The 20779-nt window shown below is 41.2% G+C and overlaps 1 protein-coding gene across 1 annotated transcript; it reads right to left on the minus strand.

The window, feature by feature from the left end:
- Window positions 1-744: 744 nt before the first annotated feature.
- LOC133754082 (DNA-directed DNA/RNA polymerase mu-like) lies at window positions 745-20118 on the minus strand. The gene is given in 6 exon segments (XM_062184674.1): window positions 745-758; window positions 2060-2248; window positions 3031-3035; window positions 3245-3497; window positions 3500-3886; window positions 20034-20118. Coding segments are annotated over 6 exon segments (933 nt in total).
- Window positions 20119-20779: the final 661 nt, after the last annotated feature.

Below are 20779 nucleotides of genomic sequence, written 5' to 3' on the forward strand. Positions count from 1 at the left end.
TTCCCTCCAATGGCTGCTGTGGCTGGCGCACCACGCTGATCCGAAGCCAGGAGCCAGGTGCTTCTCCTGATCTCTCATGCGGGTTCAGGGCCCAAGGACTTGGGTCATCCTCCACTGCCTTCCCTGGCCATAGCAGAGAGCTGGCCTGGAAGAGGGGCAACCGGGAAAGAATCCGGTGCCCCAACAGGGACTAGAACCCGGTATGCCGGTGCCGCTAGGTGGAGAATTAGCCTGTTAAGTCACGGCGCCGGCTCAACAATCAATTTTGTTCAATCACTTACATCTGTCAATAACGTGTTCCATAGAGGGGATTATGATTAACTTGGACACCGACTGAGGTTTAGGCTTTGCTTCTGCTGCTCTGAAAGGCGGCCTGGGTGCTTCTCCCTCTCAGGGGAGGAGGGCCTGCGGGAGCTGGGCGCCCAGTGTTCCTGGTCACAGGAGGGCGGCCTCGGCCACTGTTCCTGAGCAGTGGAGCTGCTGCCCTCAGACTTCCTCACTCTCGCTGGCAGCCTTGTCCTTGTCGGGAAGAGGTACCTGGGCTGTGATTTTATTCCATTCCCCATCTCTCACTCAGCGGAGGAGCTCAAGAGACACTCACCCCCTTCAATGGGGAGGTAAGACCTCCTTCATGGCTGATCCTTCTAGTAGCTTTTCCCAGCATAGGAAACTTGAGGCAAGCCCAGCAGAGGAGCAAGCCCTGGCCTCAACGTCCCAGCACACAGGCTTCCTGTTCCCACAGTCTTAACTCACAGTGACTGTAGCCAAGCAAAGAGGTTAAACGGAAGTGCACGCGCACCTGCAGAGGGCAGTCACTGCGCATGTGCACGGAAGACCAGCGGCCACCAATAATCAGTGCCTATGTTGGGTCTTCACTTCTGAGCAATGGCCTTCCCTGCTTTCAAAATGGGTGGGTCCTGGTGACAGCTGGCAACATTTCAAGAAGCAAAGATTCAGATCTGGAACTTCAGTAAGCTGAAGACCTTGTCCCTAGTAAGTTTCCCTAAATTCTCTGTGCCTCTCTTTATCCCTGAGGTACACGTCCCTCTGTTCTAGACAGTTTCTTTGGGAATTTAACAGCTGCAGCAAAACTATGCTTTCATGACTTTAGAAACCGGCCATACATGTTGCCAATTGTGATTTTAGAAACAGAAATCAGTGCATGTTTGTGTTATTTCAATTTTGATTATTTTTATAGGAACAACCAAAGAAAAACTACAGTTTTATGTTATAGATCATGTAAAACATAATAAACATAGATATTTAGGTGTAGTGGAATGAGAAGGCCATGCCAAGGTGGCCACTGGCAAGTGAGCGTCAGTTAGTCAGGAATGGCTTTGAAACTGCCTGGCGACAGGCTGTGATTGGATGGCTGTGGAAACTGCCTGGCAACAGGCTGTGATTGGTTGGGGTATAGACCGCCCCTTGACCAGATTGGCTGGTCTTGGCTATATAAGTGTTGTATCAACTGTAATAAACGAGTCTGCAGGCTGCTCGCCTCAAGCCTGCTCTCACCGGACTCCCGGGGTCTGTGTGTTGACTCCGCGCCTCTTGCCCCCACCACGCTGCTCTTCTCAGAAACGAACCCACTGCTACATTGTAGAGAATTCAACGGCTACATTTAGGAATATAGAATAAATTTTAAAACTCTTCAAAACAGTATTTTAAATATCACTTATTTGTATTCAGCCACTTTTTCCAAAAATGTTTGTCTCTTTTTTGTATTTTGATGATACTCTGATTTATAAATAATTGTTAATATTTCTGACTAGTTTTTGTGCTCTGCAATTGTACAGACTGCATTTCTGAGAGAAGATCTGTCTTGTACAGTATCCTATGTAATAAAGGGAATGGGTTTTATTTATCATTTTATTGAGCACAACTATTATGATTGCAGTATTGATAATATATTATGGAGGAAAATAAAAGCAAAAACCTGCTAGCATATATACGTATTTTATATATGGAAAGGAAAATTTTTGTTTGGCTTTTATAGTACTTTCTGATTTTAAATCTATTTTCTTTTTTTTTTTTTTTTTTTTTTTAGCCCTCTTGGTACCGCGGTCAGCAGTCCTCACCCCTACCCCAAAGATCTGGGTGAAGAGCTTCATGGTCCGGAACCTCTCTGAGCTCTGCACCCGCTCCACCTCCTCACACACCCTGTGGTCCAGCAGCTCCTGGACCACCCTGGAGGAATATTCTCGGAAGTGGGGCAGCCCCTGCAGCTGGCTTGGTGCTGTAACAGGATGTACCATTTATTAATATTGGTTCAATCCATTAAAGACCAGCAGAAGGCCACCCACACAGAGGTGCAGGACAAAGGGAAAGCTCAGGTTGCTCCACACCTTTATCTGCTTCCAAAATGGAAGTGGATACACAGTGAGCATATACAGGTAAGATCAGGTGATGGCATGAGATCATGCAGGGGGTGGGGGCATAGTTTCCCAGCTCATGAACCTAATTAAAGACCAGCAACATGGTAAAAGATTTCAAATAACTTTCCACAACTTCTAACCTTTGAGAATCTTTCTGCACCCCACTTTCCTCCTGCCTCAGTGTTTGGAGGTGCCTTAGAATTAGAGAATGTGTAGTCACACGGTGTAGTGGAATAAGGCCATGCCAAGGTGGCCACTGGCAAGCGAGCGTCAGTTAGTCAGGAATGGCTTTGAAACTGCCTGGTGACAGGCTGTGATTGGATGGCTCTGGAAACTGCCTGGCAACAGGCTGTGATTGGATGGATTTGAAACTGCCTGGCGACAGGCTGTGATTGGATGGCTCTGGAAACTGCCTGGCAACAGGCTGTGATTGGTTGGGGTATAGACCATCCCTTGACCAGATTGGCTGGTCTTGGCTATATAAGCTGTTGTATCAACTGTAATAAACGAGTCTGCAGGCTGCTCACCTCAAGCCTGCTCTCACCGGACTCCCGGGGTCTGTGTGTTGACTCCGCGCCTCTTGCCCCCACCACGCTGCTCTTCTCAGAAATGAACCCACTGCAACATTTTAGAGAATTCAACAGCAACAGCAGATCAGGGCTTTAACCCACTGTGCAACAGCGCTGGCCCCTAGTGGTTACTTTTGACTTTTCTATTTTTCATGTTTCCATCAAAATGTTTATGTTACTTTACACAAAAGCAAAATATTAAAAAAATAACATTCTAGCACTATCTATATTATAGATAAGCATGCAGCTAAAATTTCTTTTTAAATTATGTATAAAATGCAAAGCCTAAACCACATCCACATGGCCTGGAGCACTGAGGCCGCTCTGTGGAAAGACAGGAGGCGGCCCTCGTTGCCTTCCAAGCTGGCTGCTTCCGCCAGCATCTCCAGGGCCTCCAAGAGAGCGGTGTTGTGGTGAGGGAGGGGCGTGGGCCGCTGGCAGGCATAGATGGGCACCCTCCCCAGCCTTGGGGGCTCTTCCTCAGGCTCAGCCACCTCCAGGCAGTGCCTGGGCTGCACGGGGACAGGCTGCCCTGTGGCCATGCTCTCTGTAACCAACCGATGTCCGGCAGAGCCGGGCCAGGGCAGCCTAGGGGCACAGCCGCTGCCCTGCACTCCCGCCAGCCCTTCGCCTCCTCGGCTGAAGCCTGTTCCATCACCACGTGGGTCACCTCCGAGCTGCAGGCGTCCAGGACCTGGAAACCTTTCAACAGCACCAGGCGTGTGAAGAAGGCCCGGGGACTGCGACCCATGCGCGGCTCGACCAGATAAATGACGACATAGGGGAAACCCAGGGAGGCCGGTGCGGAGGCGGCGGCTGTACTCAGGGTACCCGCCCTGCGCTTGGTGCCGCTTGGAGAGCATCCAGGCCACCGAAGAAGCCGGGCGGAAACCAGAAGGAAGCCGGGCGGAAGAAGGAGCACGCACCTCTTTTCTTTCTGATCTAGAAAACAAAGTGGATGATCTAATTACTGAATAAAAAAGAAAAGGAATTTTTACCAAAGTCTCAATGCAGAAATGAATAAGCTGGCCAGCACCGAGGCTCAACAAGCTAATCCTCCGCCTAGCGGCGCCGGCACACCAGGTTCTAGTCCCGGTTGGGGTGCCAGATTCTATCCCGGTTGTTCCTTTTCCAGGCCAGCTCTCTGCTGTGGCCTGGGAGTGCAGTGGAGAATGGCCCAAGTCCTTGGGCCCTGCACCCTATGGGAGACCAGGAGAAGTACCTGGTTCATGGCTTCGGATCAGTGCGATGAGCCGGCTGTGGCGCCCATTGGAGGGTGAACCAACGGCAAAGGAAGACCTTTCTTTCTGTCTCTCTCTCTCACTGTCCACTCTGCCTGTCAAAAAGAAAAAAAAAAAAGAAAAGAAAACAAAAGAAAGAAATGAATAAGCTTAGTATGGTAACAGAGGGTATAAATTATAGTAAGAATCTATTGGTTTCTCAAATGTTGCAATTTCAGTCCAGAAAATAGTTTGATTCAAAACCTGAAGTACATTATAAAGCTGGAAACAGAATGTTTTGGCAGCTCCTCCGTTCTTTCACATGTCAGAAAAATAATTTAAGTTTTGATCTGGAATACCAATAAATTTTGAGAAAATTTCTAATATGAGACATCAAGATAAGAAAAATCAGTTAGGGAAAATGTTTAAAAAACTGTCCAGCAAGAGAGGTAGGAGGTAGAAAAGAGACATTTCATTGCAAAATTTGATATTGAAGACGTACAAATTAGATAAATGTAGTTTGAAAATGTTTCCTGTCATCATTTAGAAAACAGCAACCCTATTGAGAATAAACACAAATGATAGGAAATTTCTTGGAAAACATTAAAGATTGAATGAAGCAGATGAATTAAGATTTGTTTAAATATTTTTTCAAGTGCTTTATAGGTCTCCGTGAAGAAATGGAGTTTAAATGTTTTTAGGGCAATTTTGGATGTTGCCATTCTGGGTAAAAAGATACTACATTTTCTTGCCCAAAATACACCTTTTTGAAAGACCAACCTGCTTTGATAATTCATTAGAAATTCATTAGAGTTCTCTCAAAGAATAGAAAATACACTATAGTTTCATAATGCAATATTTAATCATAATGGTAGAAATAATGTTATAACTAACTTCTATTCAGATAAATGACTATCAAAATGTATGCTAGAATATCATTTTATATACTAAAATATGTACACATAAAGAGGTATTCACAAAAATTGCAATTCAAATATGAAATTAATAAATTAGTAATTTTTATACATTATAATATACATTCTTGTATTTTGAGTTATTCTTAAAGATTGATGTTTTATGACTATAAAGGCACACAGTATTTCTGCTTTATTTTTATTGAGACACTATGTAAGACACTGACATTTCTTAAGTTTATTTGGGGAGAACATTAAATTCAGCTAAGATTTTCATTAAAAATTTTAATAATTTTTTTAAAAATGAAGTCACATTTAATAACCACATCAGACCTGCATATGAGCTTAACAAATGAATAATTACAAAGTAACAAAGAAGAGCATATTTTACTTCTCATTATAATTACCAGTATTTTCTCCCTGTCATAACTATAATTCACTTCTTCAGTCCCTTCTGCTCACTCTGCCGTGGCATGACACGACTTTGTTTTCATGAGACTGAGCTGGCTCATTCTCATTTCTAGAATAGATCTTCCTGTCAGCTATGACATCCCACTACAAGATGGAAACCAGCATGAGAGGGATGGTGGCCTAAACTAATATCTAAAGACAGATCAGAACCCATGGCCTCCTGAGCCCACAACCTCTGTAAGTACTGCTGAGCATGAGAATATCTTATTGTTAAAACTGTCTCTGGCTGGCACCATGGCTTAACAGGCTAATCCTCTGCCTTGAGGCGCTGGCACACCAGGTTCTAGTCCCACTTGGGGCGCCAGATTCTATCCTGGTTGCCCTTCTTCCATGCCAACTCTCTGTCATGGCCCGGGAAGGCAGTGGAGGATGGCCCAAGTGCTTGAGCCCTGCACCTGCATGGGAGACCAGGAGAAGCACCTGGATCCTGGCTTTGGATCAGCACGATGCGCCGGCCGCAGCGGCCATTGGAGGGTGAACCAACGGCAAAAAGGAAGACCTTTCTCTCTGTCTCTCTCTCTCACTATCCACTCTGCCTGTCAAAAAATAAATAAATTAATTAATTAATTTAAAAAAAACTGTCTTTGACCAAATTAGCTGAATGGTGACTTTCACTTGAAATATAGATGCCTGGACACCAGAGTTCTAAGTTATATTATGTTCTATCACTAAGGAAATGATATCACCTTACTCTCTTACTTAAATCCTCTCTTCTAATAGGAAAACTCCAAATCATCCTCCTTTGATTTCCCAGGCACATTAGCAGAGAGGTGGATTGGAAATGGAGCAGCTAGGACTTGAATTGGTGCCCTTAATGGATGCTGGCACTGCAGATTGTAGTGGAATGAGAAGGCCATGCCAAGGTGGCCACTAGCAAGCGAGTGTCAGTTAGTCAGGAATGGCTTTGAAACTGCCTGGTGACAGGCTGTGATTGGATGGCTCTGGAAACTGCCTGGCAACAGGCTGTGATTGGATGGATTTGAAACTGCCTGGCGACAGGCTGTGATTGGATGGCTCTGGAAACTGCCTGGCAACAGGCTGTGATTGGTTGGGGTATAGACCGCCCCTTGACCAGATTGGCTGGTCTTGGCTATATAAGCTGTTGTATCAACTGTAATAAATGAGTCTGCAGGCTGCTCGCCTCAAGCCTGCTCTCACCGGACTCCCGGGGTCTGTGTGTTGCCTCCGCGCCTCTTGCCACCACCACGCTGCTCTTCTCAGAAACTAACCCACTGCAACATTGTAGAGAAATCAACTGCAACATCTCTGGCGCGCCAACGTGACTGAGAAAGAGACAGTGTGTCGGACTCGGCGAGGTCCCCCCTGGATTTCAGCAAGTAGGCCCCTCGGTGTTTGGTGTGCTGTTCGGTTCTGTGAGGGTGAGCACAGAACCCCCTCCTACGCCCCTTTCCTTGTCCTTGTCCTCGGTCTAAGTGACCCCAGGTTAGCACACACCGCCCTGAAGCATAGGTCGCTTCTCGGCTCCTCCTTTTACTTTTGGTTCGCCCGGCGAATTCACATAAGGGACTGATCATCCCAGAATTCGGAACCAAGTCATCTTCCCTCACTCGAGAGAGGTGACGCTCCGGAGACACCGTGTGGGCATACGGCCTTGACCTAACAAATCAAGGAAGTTCCCCACTAAGCACAGGACATGCTTACGATCTGATACACCACTATCTGTTTGTCTAGCATAGGGAAACCTCCTACAAAATGCCATCCACAGTTGAGGTGCTAGGAATTTGCTTTGTTACGGTAGCAGTGCTATACGTGTCTTTCCTCTGGCTAGAGTTGGTGTACCGTGCCGCTCTTAAGCGCTCAGACATGGGAAAGATACCCCCCTCTCAGAATCCTGTGTGGATTATCAAATATAGTGAATCTGTGAGTGATAGGAGCCTGACACTCCAGGTCCCTGTCTCACAGACAACGGTTGCTGACTTAGGGAGAGAGAACTCCAACAGTGAAAAAAACAACATAGCAAATAAGGTAGCAATGCCTAGTCAGCCACCCCCCACATACCCGTGGGATGAACTAAGAGGACCTCTACACAATAACTCATGCAATGTCATCCCATCCACACCCAGTGAGGATCCCCACATTTGTGGCAGTCCTTGGGTACCCCAATATCTCAGGGCAGCCGCTAGATCCCATGCCATCAGCATGTTTGCTGCTAATGTTAAGTGTATGTAAAATTCAGGCCCTGGATTCCAACGCCTGTAAAAAGGCTTCTATTAACCAAGGGTCGAGGATATGCTTGTGTCTTTCCAGAGAATGCAGAACAGCCCATTTGCGTACCAGCCAGAAACATCAAGCCTGCAACTGACAGCCAACCAGAACCCGCTGAACAAGACTGAGACTCCGCCTTGTTAGCAGACACACCTGCCCTATCATCCTACCCTGAGAAACTGCCCATAGCCACATCTGTTACCATTGTGTACCCCCACTAGCTCTGGTCAGCCACTCCAATGGCCCACAGCCTGTGTGCGGTCATGCCACTCTTGATAACCATTATTCCTCATTCCTACCTCTATCTGAGCAAGCAATCCTGTGGTCTCTCGATTTGAGCGCTGGTTAGTCAATGACGGGTAAGATCCCCTGAGGGACAACCTAAGACAGGCACAGCTGCGTACGGAGACCACATGGAAACGGGGTCAACAATGGTATGGCCAAGAATCATGCCTCCCGTTGCTCAAAAATAAACGAAAAGGGGGAAATGTAGTGGAATGAGAAGGCCATGCCAAGGTGGCCACTGGCAAGCGAGCGTCAGTTAGTCAGGAATGGCTTTGAAACTGCCTGGTGACAGGCTGTGATTGGATGGCTCTGGAAACTGCCTGGCAACAGGCTGTGATTGGATGGATTTGAAACTGCCTGGCGACAGGCTGTGATTGGATGGCTCTGGAAACTGCCTGGCAACAGGCTGTGATTGGTTGGGGTATAGACCATCCCTTGACCAGATTGGCTGGTCTTGGCTATATAAGCTGTTGTATCAACTGTAATAAACGAGTCTGCAGGCTGCTCACCTCAAGCCTGCTCTCACCGGACTCCCGGGGTCTGTGTGTTGACTCCGCGCCTCTTGCCCCCACCACGCTGCTCTTCTCAGAAATGAACCCACTGCAACATTTTAGAGAATTCAACAGCAACAGCAGATCAGGGCTTTAACCCACTGTGCAACAGCGCTGGCCCCTAGTGGTTACTTTTGACTTTTCTATTTTTCATGTTTCCATCAAAATGTTTATGTTACTTTACACAAAAGCAAAATATTAAAAAAATAACATTCTAGCACTATCTATATTATAGATAAGCATGCAGCTAAAATTTCTTTTTAAATTATGTATAAAATGCAAAGCCTAAACCACATCCACATGAATATTTCATTCATAAATTAATTTAATTTAAAATTTTAAACTATAGTCTGAATACCTCTGTTCTTTCTCATGCTAACAGTCCCTACTTAATAATTAACTCATATAGACTCATTTCATTTACTCTACAGTTGGATTTATTTTAATTGCAGTATTGTAAGGATGTAGCAAGTTAATATGCAGGTAGCAAGTAGGCAATCACTTTGGAAATCTTCAAAGTGTACTCTGATAAAATGAAAGCCCATTAACCATATGAACAAAATATTATTGGCTAAGAATCTGGTCTTCAATATCAGATATACCTATATTCAAATTCCAGTTTTCTTAACAACATCTTGAGTGCTTCCAAGCAATATAATGATACTTTGTAATCTTTATCATCTTCAGCAGAAATTGGGATAATGGAAACATATAGTGCTAGTGAAAATTCAATGAGATAAGTAATATTTGCCAGTCACAGTGCCTGAAACAAATTCATAACTCATTCATTGAAGATTTTCAGGTGTAATCCATTTGAGATTACTTCTGAACTTAATACAGCAGAATGGGAGGTCCAAGATGGCTAAATAGAGATAAGATGTGCTGATTTTGACCACAGGAAGATAACAGGAAGAAGGTGTAGTAACTGCATTTCCAGGACAGAGTTTAAGAGAAGTTTGCAGTGGAAATCCTATGGAAAGTAGGAAGACTCTGTGGAGCAGGGACAGTACAAATACATAGCAGTGGGTGGGGATACCATGTGGGACTCCCACAGCTGGATCTGGAGGAGACACCATCTTCCTGGAGCTAGGTGAACTCTATCTGTGACATCTGTGTCACCTGTGATATTACCTGAGGGAGAACCATGTGGACAACTTTGACTTTGAGTCAAGCCTGGTAGGACAGTAAGGGACAGTTTTCCCACCGTACCCTGTGACAGAAGAGCACACGGATTTCTCTCTATTCCCCCACAAAGGTGCCTGGTGACTAGCAGGAAGAAAGTGCCATCTTAATAAGGCAAATAAAGGCTTCTGCAGCTCACATGTGCATGACTAGGGCTATTTATCTATTTATTTATTTTTGTTTAAGGAATACAACTTCATGAATTTAATATATAAGGAGTTGGGAATATGATGCTTCTTCTTCCCCTCCCTCCCTCCCATCCAAACTCCTGTCTTTCTTCATACTCCCTCTTTTTTACCCATAATTATATATATTATATATTATATTATATAATATATATATATTATATATAATATATAATATATATAATATATTATATATAATATATTATATATACATATATACATATATAATATATATAATATATATAATTATAATTATATATATTTAACTTTTATTTAATGAATATAAATTTCCAAAGTACAGCTTATGGACTACAATGCCCCCCCCATAACTTCCCTCCCACCCACAACCCTCCCCATTCCCACTCCCTCTCCCCTTTCATTCACATCAAGATTCATTTTCAATTCTCTTTATATAAAGATCAGTTTAGCATATATTAAGTAAAGATTTCAACAGTTTGCACCCACATAGAAACACAAAGTGAAAAATACTGTTTGAGTACTAGTTATAGCATTAAATCACAATGTACAGCACGTTAGGGTAGAGATCCTACATGAGAAGTAAGTGCACAGTGACTCCTGTTGTTGACTTAACAAATTGACATTCTTGTTTATGGCATCAGTAATCCCCCTAGGCTCTGATCACAAGTTGCCAAGGCTATGGAAGCCTTTTGAGTTCACCAACTCTGATCATATTTAGACAAGGTCATAGTCAAAGTGGAAGTTCTCTCCTCCCTTCAGAGAAAGGTACCTCCTTCTTTGATGACCTGTTCTTCCCACTGGGATCTCACTCATAGAGATCTTTCATGTAGGTCATTTTTTTGCCAGAGTGTCTTGGCTTTCCATGCCTGAAATACTCTCATGGGCTTTTCAGCTGGATCCACATGCCTTAAGGGCTGATTCTGAGGCCAGAGTGCTGTTTAGGACATCTGCTATTCTATGAGCCTGCTGTGTATCTTGCTTCCCATGTTGGATAGTTCTCTCCCTTTTTTTATTCTATCCATTAGTATTTACAGCTACTAGTCTTGCTTATGTGATCCCTTTGTCCTATCAATAGTCCTGTCATTATGATCATTTGTGAGCAGAAATTGATCACTTGAACTAGCGAGATGGCATTGGTACATGCCACCTTGATGGGGTTGAATTGGAATCCCCTGGTATGTTTCTAATTCTACCATTTGTGGCAAGTCAGCTTGAGCATGTCCCAAATTGCACATCTCTTCCCTCTCTTATTCCCATTCTTATATTTAACAGCGATCACTTTTCAGTTAAGTTTCAACACTTAATAATAACTGTGTATTGATTACAGTATTCAACCAAAAGTATTAAGTAGAACAAACAAAAAAAATACTAAGAGAGGATAACATACTAAGTTGTTCATCAACAGTCAGGGCAAGGGCTAATCAAGTCACTGTTTCTCATAGTGTTCATTTCACTTTAACAGGTTTCCTTTTTGGTGCTCGGTTAGTTGTTACTGATCAGGGAGAACAAATGATATTTGTCCCTTTGGGATGGGCTTATTTCACTCAGCATAATGTTTTCCAAATTCCTAACAGGGATCCATAATTATTTTTAATTATTTATTTATTTAAAGTTAGAGTTATACAGAGAGAGAAGCAAAGGTAGAGAGATAGAGAGAGGTCTTCATCCTCAGGTTCACTCTCCAATTGACCACAACAACCTGAGCTGCACCAGTCATTTCACACTTAGCCCCTGGAAACCTGCAATATATTCTGGGCTTATGATTGACATTCTTAGATTCCACAAATAAGTGGCATTTATTTTTTCTGTGTTATGTTAAACAGCATAAGGTCCACATTCATACTTTGGGATTCATGTAGTGACAAAACATCAGAATTTCTTTTTTAATGTTGAATTTGATTCCACCTTGTGTACGTGTTTTATTCTCTCTTTTCATCTGTTGACACATGATGTGGTTATTTCTATATCTTGTACTTGTGAATAATGCTTACATGAACATGCATGTGCAGGTATATCCTAAAGATAGTGATTTTATTTCTTTTCTATACACATCCATTAGTGGGACCTTTGTCCTTCATTCCATTTTTAGAGGTACCTCCATCGTGTTTTCCATAGTGGATGTATCCATTTACGTTCCTACAATTCATGTGTTTCCTTTTCTCTTGTTCAAAACTTATCTTTTTTTTTTTACTTTTTGATAATATCCATTTTTACATATGTGAGGTGATAACCACTGTAGTCTTGATGAGCAATGCTGAGTGCCACCTTTTTCAAAGATGTATCTGTTTATTTGAAAGCTAGAGTTATACAGAGAGAGAAGGAGAGACAGAGAGAGAGAGAGAGAGAGAGAGAGAGAGATACTTTCCATTTTTCCATCTGCTGGTTCACTCTCCAGATGGCCACAATAGCCGAGAGCTGCGCTGATCTGAAGCGAGGAACAAGGGGCTTTTTCCAGGTCTCCCACATGGGTGCAGGAGACCAAGAACTTGGGCCACCCTTTACTGCTCTCCAAAGCCATAGTTGACAGCTGGATTGGAAAGTAGAGTAGCTAAGATTTGAACCAGCACCCATATGAGATGCTGGCACAAAAGTTGCAACTTTACTTGCTACAACAGATCACTGATCCTTCCATTCTTATTTTTTACAGAAATCAATTTTCAATTAATATTTATACTCATAAGATTCAACATACACCAAGTGGAGTGTTCACTGACTAGTATGAAGAAAGAAAGGAGTAAAGAACAAAAACAAACAAGAAAAGCAGTATTCCCCAATAATCAAGGCATGGGCTGTTCAACATCTCATGCCTCAAAGTGTCAATTTCACTCCTATAGATTACATTTTAAGTACTCTATTAGTTACCATAGATCAGAAAGACCATATGGGATTTGTCGTTTTGTGACTGGCTTATTTCATTAATATAATGGTTTCCAGTTGAATCCACTGTTGCAAATGACAAGATTTTATTGTTTTTTTAACACTGTGTAGTATATGTGTATATACTACACATGTATATCTGTCATTATTTCTTTATCCATCCTTGAGGTGATGGAAATCTGAATTGATTCCATATCTTAGCTATTTTACATTTAGCTGAAGTGGACATAAGTGTACAGATAATTCTTTCATATGATGATTTCATTTCCTTTGGATAAATTCCCAGGAGTGGGTTGGCTAGCTGATGTGGTAGGTCTATATTCAGCTTTCTGAGCTATCTGCATACTGTTTTCCAAAGTTGCTGTACAAGTTTGTATTCCCATCAACAATGGATTAAAGAACTCTTCTCCCCCCATTCTTGCCAGCATTTGTTGTTCCTTAATTTCTATATGATAGTCATTCTTTTTTATTTTTATTTTTATTTATTTGACAGGTAGAGTTATAGACAGAGAGACAGAGATAAAGGTCTTCCTTCCATTGGTTCTCTCACCAAATGGCTGCTACACCCAGGAGCCAGGTGCTCCCTCATGGTCTCCCATGCGGGTGCAGGGCCCAAGCACTTGGGCCATCCTCCACTACCTTCCTGGGTACAGCAGAGAGCTGGACTGGAAGAGGAGCTAGTGGGACTAGAACCCGGTGCCCATATGGGATGCTGGCACCACAGGTGGAGGATTAGCCAAGTGAGCCACAGTACCAGCCCCTAAATGATAATCATTCTAACAAGAGTGAGGTGAAACTACATTTGATTTTGATTTGCATTTCCCCGATGGCTAGCAATCCTGAACATTTTTTCATGTGTCTATCTGCCATTTGAATTTCCTCTCTTGAAACAAAAAAATTCTTTAGTTCCTTTACCCATTTCTTCATTGGATTGTTTGTCTCCTTGTTGTTAAGTTTCTTGAGCTCTTTATAGATTCTGGAAGTTAATCCTTTGTCAGTTGTTTTGTTTGCAAATATTTCCTCCCATGCTGTTGGTCACCTCTTCCCTTTGTTGAGTGTTTCATTTGCAGTGAGAAACTTCTCAGCTGGATGTAACCCAATTGTTAATCTTGGCTCTGATTGCCTGTGCTTCTGGGGGTGCTTTTCTAAGAAGCCTTTCCCTATGCCAACACCTTATGGCGTTACCCAATATTCTCTAGTATTTTGATGGTATTACTTTGTAGATTTAGGTCTCTGATCCATTTTGAGTGGATTTTTGTGTAAGGTGTGAGGCAGTGCACTTGTTTCATACTTCTGCATATGGGAATCCAGGTTTCCCAGCACCCTTTTTTGAAGAGACTGTCTTGGATCCGGGAGTTGTTTTTTGATTCTTTGTCTAGGATAAAGTGGTTGTAGATATGTGGATTTATTTCTGGGGTTTCTGCTCTGCTCTACATGTCTGTTTGTGCCATCACCAGGCTGTTTTGATTATACCTGCCCTGTAGTATGTCTTGAGGTCTGGTGTTGTGATATCTTCCACTTTATTTTTTGTTGTATAAAATTGATTTAGCTATTTGGGGTCTCTTGTATTACTATATCAATTTATCATCATTTTTTCTAGATCTGAGAAGAATGTTATTGGAAATTTTGTTGGGATCACATTGAATCTACAAATTTCTTTCAGTAGTTTGGACATCTTGAAGATGTTGATGCTTCCAATCTATGAACATGGAAGATATTTCCACTTTTTATGTCTTCTTCTATTTTATTTTTTAGTTTTGTAATTTTTATCACAGAGGTCATTGGGATCCTTGGTTAAATTTATTCCAAGGTGCTTGATTGCTTTTTTAGCTATCATGAATGGGACTGATCTTTGAAGTTCTTTCTCATCTATGGCATTGTCTGTGTATACAAAGGCTCTTCATTTTTTTTGTCTGTTGATTTTATATCCTGCTACATTATCAAACTTGCTTATTCATGGGGTCTTTTGGGTTCATTATATATATATATATATATATATATATATATATATATATATATACATATATATGACTATATATATGTGTGTATATATATATGATTATATATATATATACACACACATATATATATATGTATATATGTGTGTATATATATAATCATGCCATCAGCAAATAGGGATAGTTTTAATTCTTCCTTCCCGATTTGTATCCCTTTGATTTCTTTTACCTCCCTGATGGCTCTGGTTAAAACTTTCAGGACTATATTAAGTAGAAATTATGAGAATGGGCATCTTTGGTTCTGAATATTAATGGGAATGCTTCCAATTATTTCCCATTCAGTAAAAAGTTGGCTGTTGGTTTGTCTTAGATTGCTTAGATTATATTGAGGAATGCTCCTTTTATACGCAATGTGCTTAAAGTTTTCATCACAAAAGGGTGTTAGATTTTGTCACATGCTTTCTATGCATCTACTGAGATAATCATATGGTTTTTGGTCCTCTGCTTGTTAATGTGGTTAATCATGTTTATGGATTTTCAGATGTTAATCATCTATGCATAGAGTAAATCCCACTTGATCTGGGTGAAGGATATTTCTGATGTGTTGTTGGATTTGATCAGGTAGTATTTTGCTGAGTATTTTTGTGTCTACCTTCATCAAGGATATTAGTCTATAGTTCTCTTTCTCTGTCTTATCTTTTTCTGGCTTAAGAATTAAGTTGATGCAGGCTTCATAGAAGGATTTTGGGAGGAATACCTCCCTTTCAATTGCTTTGAATAGCTTGATAAGAATGGGAGTTGGTTCTCCTTTAAATGTTTGGTAGAATTCTGCCTTTAAGTCTTCAGGACCTGGGCTTCTTTTTGTTGGAATGGCCTTTATTACGGATTTGATCTCTGTTTTGATAAATAGTCTGTTTAGATGATTTATGTCTTCATGGCTCAATTTAGGTAGGTTATATGTGCCAGGAATATATCCATTTCCCCTAGGTTTCCTATTCTATTAGCAAACAGCTCTTTGTAGTATTTCCTGATGAATCTTTTTATTTGTATTGTTATTTATTTTTTCATCTCTGATTTTATTGATTTGCATCTTCTTCATTTTTATTTTTTGTTAGCTGTGCCAATGATGTATCAGCTTTATTTTTTCAAAAAAAAGCTCTTCATTTCATTTATATTTTGTATGGTATTTTGGTTTCAATTGTATTTCTTCCTTAATTTTAATTATTTCTTTCCTCCTTCTAATTTGAGGTTTGGCTTGTTGTTTTTCTTTTTTTCTAGGTCCTTGAGATGCATTAACACCTCATCTATTTTGTTACTTTCCCATTTCTTGATGTAGGCACATATCACTATAATGTTCCCTCTCAACACTATTTCTGTTGTATTTCATACATTTTGTTATGAGGTATTGTCATCCTGAATAATTGAAGAAATTTTTAAAATTTCTCTTATTTCTTTTATAACCCACTGTTCATGTAGGAGCATTTTAATCATTTTTCATGTGTTTGCATATGTTCTTGACATTCTTGAGTTTTTTTTTCAAGATCAATCCATTGTGATCAGTGAAGGTGCATGGTATGATTTGATTTATTTGAATTTGCTGAGACTTGTTTTATGGCCTAGTATATGGTCTATCCTAAAGAAAGTTCTGTGCACTGCGGAGAAGACTGTATATTCTGCAACTCTAGGGTGAAAAGCTCTATAGTTATCAGTTAGGTTCATTTGATCTATGATGTCAACTAGCTCTGTTGTTTCTTTGTTAATTTTTGTTCTAGATGATCTACCTGTTGATGAAAGTGGGATGCTGAAGTGCCTGTTACTATTGTATTGCAGTCTATATTTTCCTTTAAATCCATTAGTAGATTTTTTTAAATAGCCAGGCACCCTGTAATAGGGTGTATATACATTAATTATAATCACATCTTCCTGTTGTATTGATGCCTTAACCATTGCATAGTATACTTTTTTGTCACTTTTAATAGTTTTTGTGTTAAAGTCTATTTTGTCTGATATTAGGATGGCTTCACCTGCCTTTTTTTCTGTTCACATGGAATATCTTTTTTCCATCTATTCAATTTCAGTCTATGTGTATCTTTCTGAGTTGTGTTTCTTTTAAGCAGCAAATAGATGGGTCTTGTTTTTAATCTATTTAGACAGTCAGTATCTTTTTTTTTGGACAGGCAGAGTGGACAGAGAGAGAGAGAGAGACAGAGAGAAGGTCTTCCTTTACCGTTGGTTCACCCTTCAATGGCTGCTGCTGCCAGCGTGCTACAGCTAGCGCAGCGGCTGATCCAAAGGCAGGAGCAAGTGCTTCTCCCAGTCTCCCATGCGGGTACAGGGCCCAAGGATTTGGGCCATCCTCCACTGCACTCCTGTGCCACCACAGAGAGCTGGGTCAATCAGTATCTTTTAACTGAAGAGTTGAGATCATTTACATTCAAGGTAACTATTTTTTAAAACATTCATTTTATTTATTTGGAAGACAGAGTTACAGGGAGAGGTAGATATATAGAAAAAGACAGACAGAGGTCTTCCATCTGCTGGTTCACCCCCAGTTGACTGCAACAGCCAGAGATGAGGTTATCTGAAGCCATGAGCCAGGAGTTTTTTACAGGTCTCCCATGCAGGTGCAAGGGCCCAAGGACTTGGGCCATCTACTGCTTTTCCAGGCTATCGCAGAGATCTGAATCAGAAGTAGAGCAGCTGGGGCATGAATTGGCTCCTATATGAGATGCTGGTGCTGCAGGCTGGGGCTTTAACCTGCTGTACCACACCACCAGCCTCTCAAGGTAACTATTAATAAGTAACAACTTGACCATGCCATTTTTCATCAATGTTGCTATCAATCACTTTGGGTTTCTTTTGTACTTTTAGTGGGGGATTATCTGTCTTCACATTCTGTCACGATGGTGGGTTTCATTCTGTATTTCTGTGTGTGGCAAATCCTTTAGCATCTTTTTAAAAGCTGGATGTATGGTGACAAATTCTTTTAATTTCCATTTATTATGGAAAGTCTATTTCATTGTCATTCATAAATGGATGCTTTGCAAGGTACAATGTTCCTGGTTGACAGTTTTTTCCCTTAAGACTTGGATTATGTTTCATCATTCTTTTCTAGCCTACAGGGTTCTGATTAGAAGTTTGTGTGAGTCTAATTGGAAATCCTCTGAAAATAATCTGGCATTTCTCTAGTACACATTTTAGGATATTTTGTTTATGCTTTATTGTGGAGAGTTTGACAATAATGTGTCAAGCTGAAAATTTTTCTGGACATGTCTGTCAGGAGTTCTGTATGCTTCCTGTTCTTCAATGTCCCTTTCTCCAAATTAGGGGAGTTTTCTGTAATTATTTCACTAAGTAGGCCTTCTACTCCATTCTCTCTTTCCACACCTTCAGGAACTCCTAATACTTATATATTTGATTGTTTGATAGTATCCCATAAATCTGCATCACTGTTTTTTAAGTTTTCTAATTTATTTTTTTTTAGATCTGACTGAATGATTTCCAAACATTTGTCTTCTAGCTCAGATATTCTTTATTTTTCCTCTCCAAGTCTGTTGTGAAGGGTTTCTGCTGTATTTTTATTTATCTATTGAATTAATTTCTAATGTTTCATTTTGATTTCTTTTTAAAATCTCAATTTCATGGGATTTTTTTTTCTTTTATGTCACATATCATTTTCTTTAGTTCATGGATTTGCTTTTGGTTGCTTTTTAGTAATCATATGGTTAAGTTTTTGAATTTCATTTCCATCATATCATCAATATCTTCATCTTCACATTCTAATATTTAAATTGTGTTCATTTAAGTGGTCATGGTGTCTCCTTATTCTTTTTTTTTTAATTTCTGCATTTATTTCTAGGCTCTAGTGGAGTTAAATTTTGTTTTTTGTGTTTTTTTTTTACTCCAATGGCTTTTATCTTTGAGCTATGCCTATGTGGCTTAGTGGATTGTCTGTACTTTCAGTGAATACCAAGAGCTGTGTGGTGAGTGTGGCTAGGGAGCTCTGGTCAGTGCTCCAGGGAGGGGTGAGTAGCCAGGGTAACAACCAAGTTGGACTTGGTAGTTCTCCTCTTATTAAAAGAAGTGGGAGGAGGGTGGTCACATTTGTTGGTGTGATCACCCTCTCACCTCCTCTCCTCCAAGCTGAGCAATGCCCAGGTGTTAGTCCCCAGTGTCTTCAGCACTCATCTGTGCTGCTGTATGAACCACACGGATGATCTGCATAGTCCTCTCTGTGAGCACAATTGCTGCAACAGTTAGCTGCCCTGGCAACCAAGGAGTTTTGGGCTGTGGCTTTGTATCCAGAGCTTGCCCAGAACTATGGCTAAACCTCACCCCCTCTCATCCAGTCACAGTGTTTTCACAGCCTCAGCACCCAGTGCTCCCATGATCAAGGATTCCAAGTGGGTCCACTCTGCTCTGCCAGCTTGTCCTGTCCACGGAGTGACTGAGGAGTTCCTGGAGCCACTGCCTGTGTGTCCTACCCTTGCAGATGCAGCCTCTCAGCTATACAGTCAGTGGGGAACATGAATTTTTCCCTCTGGTAAAATCCCTGGATCATATGCATGTACAATATCTGCTGGCCACAGACACACTATGTCATAATTTTTTTTTCTGGGTATGTAGAAGAGTCCCCACAGATAGCACTTCTTTTTGGTTGGGTTCGATTCTCATTCTGGCCTATTGAAGGTTGGGCGTGGAGAACCTGTTGGGTCAGTTGATAGTATCCCATACATCTTCAACTCTGTTTTTAAGTTTTCTAATTTCTTCCTCTTTTTTACTATGCCTGTAAAATTTCCAGAGATTTGTATTCTAACACAGATATTCTTTCTTCTGCCTCACCAACTCTGTTGTTTAGGTTCTCACTGAATTTTTATATTTCATCTATTGAATTCTTAATTTCTAGTATTTCATTTTGATTTCTTCCTAAAATCTCAGTTTAATGGGAAAATTTTTCATTCATGACAGATATGGTTTTATTTAGCTTGTGGGTTTACTTTTGATTAGTTTTGAGTAATCCTATGTTTACTTTTTTGAATTCAATTTCTGGCATTTCTTCAATCTCTTCATCTTCACATTTTAATGTTTTTGTATTTTAATGTTGTTGTACTACTTTGCAGAGGTCATAGTGTAGTCCTTTTTCTTTTTTCTTGATTTTTGCAGTTATTTTAAAATGTTTTTTACCCTCTGATGGCTTTTTATCTTTAAACTATGCCTCTGTGTTATACATTCTGTAAATACCAAGAGGTGTGTAGTAGGTATAACCAGGGATTTCTGCCCAGTGCTTCAGGATGTGAGTAACTGGGATAACACCCAAGTTGGGCATGGTAGCTTTACTTTGGTTAACAGGATGGAGAAGAATAATCACCTCTGTTGTTGTGACCACTTCTCCAGGCTGAGGAGTGCACAGTGTTAGCTCCTGGTGTGTACAGCATTCATTGTTCCAATTTTTAGTATATGTGCAGCCAAAGTGAGCACATGTACACACTGCTGTATGAAGTGTACATATGGTATGTCCAGCCCCTCATGTAAGCACTGTTCCATCTGCTGCTCTATGCAACCAATAGCATAGAACCCAGCTACACCCTATCTCCTCTCACAGGATCACAATATTTTTTCAGTAACAGCACTCAGGACTCTCAGGGTCAAGCAGTGCAGATGGAGCTATTATACCCTGCTACCCCATCCTGACTACATGAGAATTGAGGTGCTCTCAGAGCCCTTATCTCTGTGTGTTCCAGCCTGCTGGACTGTGTCTTCTCCTCCCAACCAGATTCTATGCCAGTGAGATATGTGGGTCTTTCTCTCTGGTAAGATATCTGGGTCACTGGCATGCACAATACCTGCCAGCCACAGCTCTGCTCACTTCACAATTGTGCTGGACACTTAGGAGAGTCCTGCAGGCTACACTTCCCTTTGTAGGGTTGGTTCCCCTTCCTCTTGTTGCAATGTGAGTGAAGTTGGTGCATTGGAGACCAGTGTGTCAG

Source organism: Lepus europaeus, chromosome Y (assembly GCF_033115175.1).
Source record: "Lepus europaeus isolate LE1 chromosome Y, mLepTim1.pri, whole genome shotgun sequence".
Taxonomy (NCBI): domain Eukaryota; kingdom Metazoa; phylum Chordata; class Mammalia; order Lagomorpha; family Leporidae; genus Lepus; species Lepus europaeus.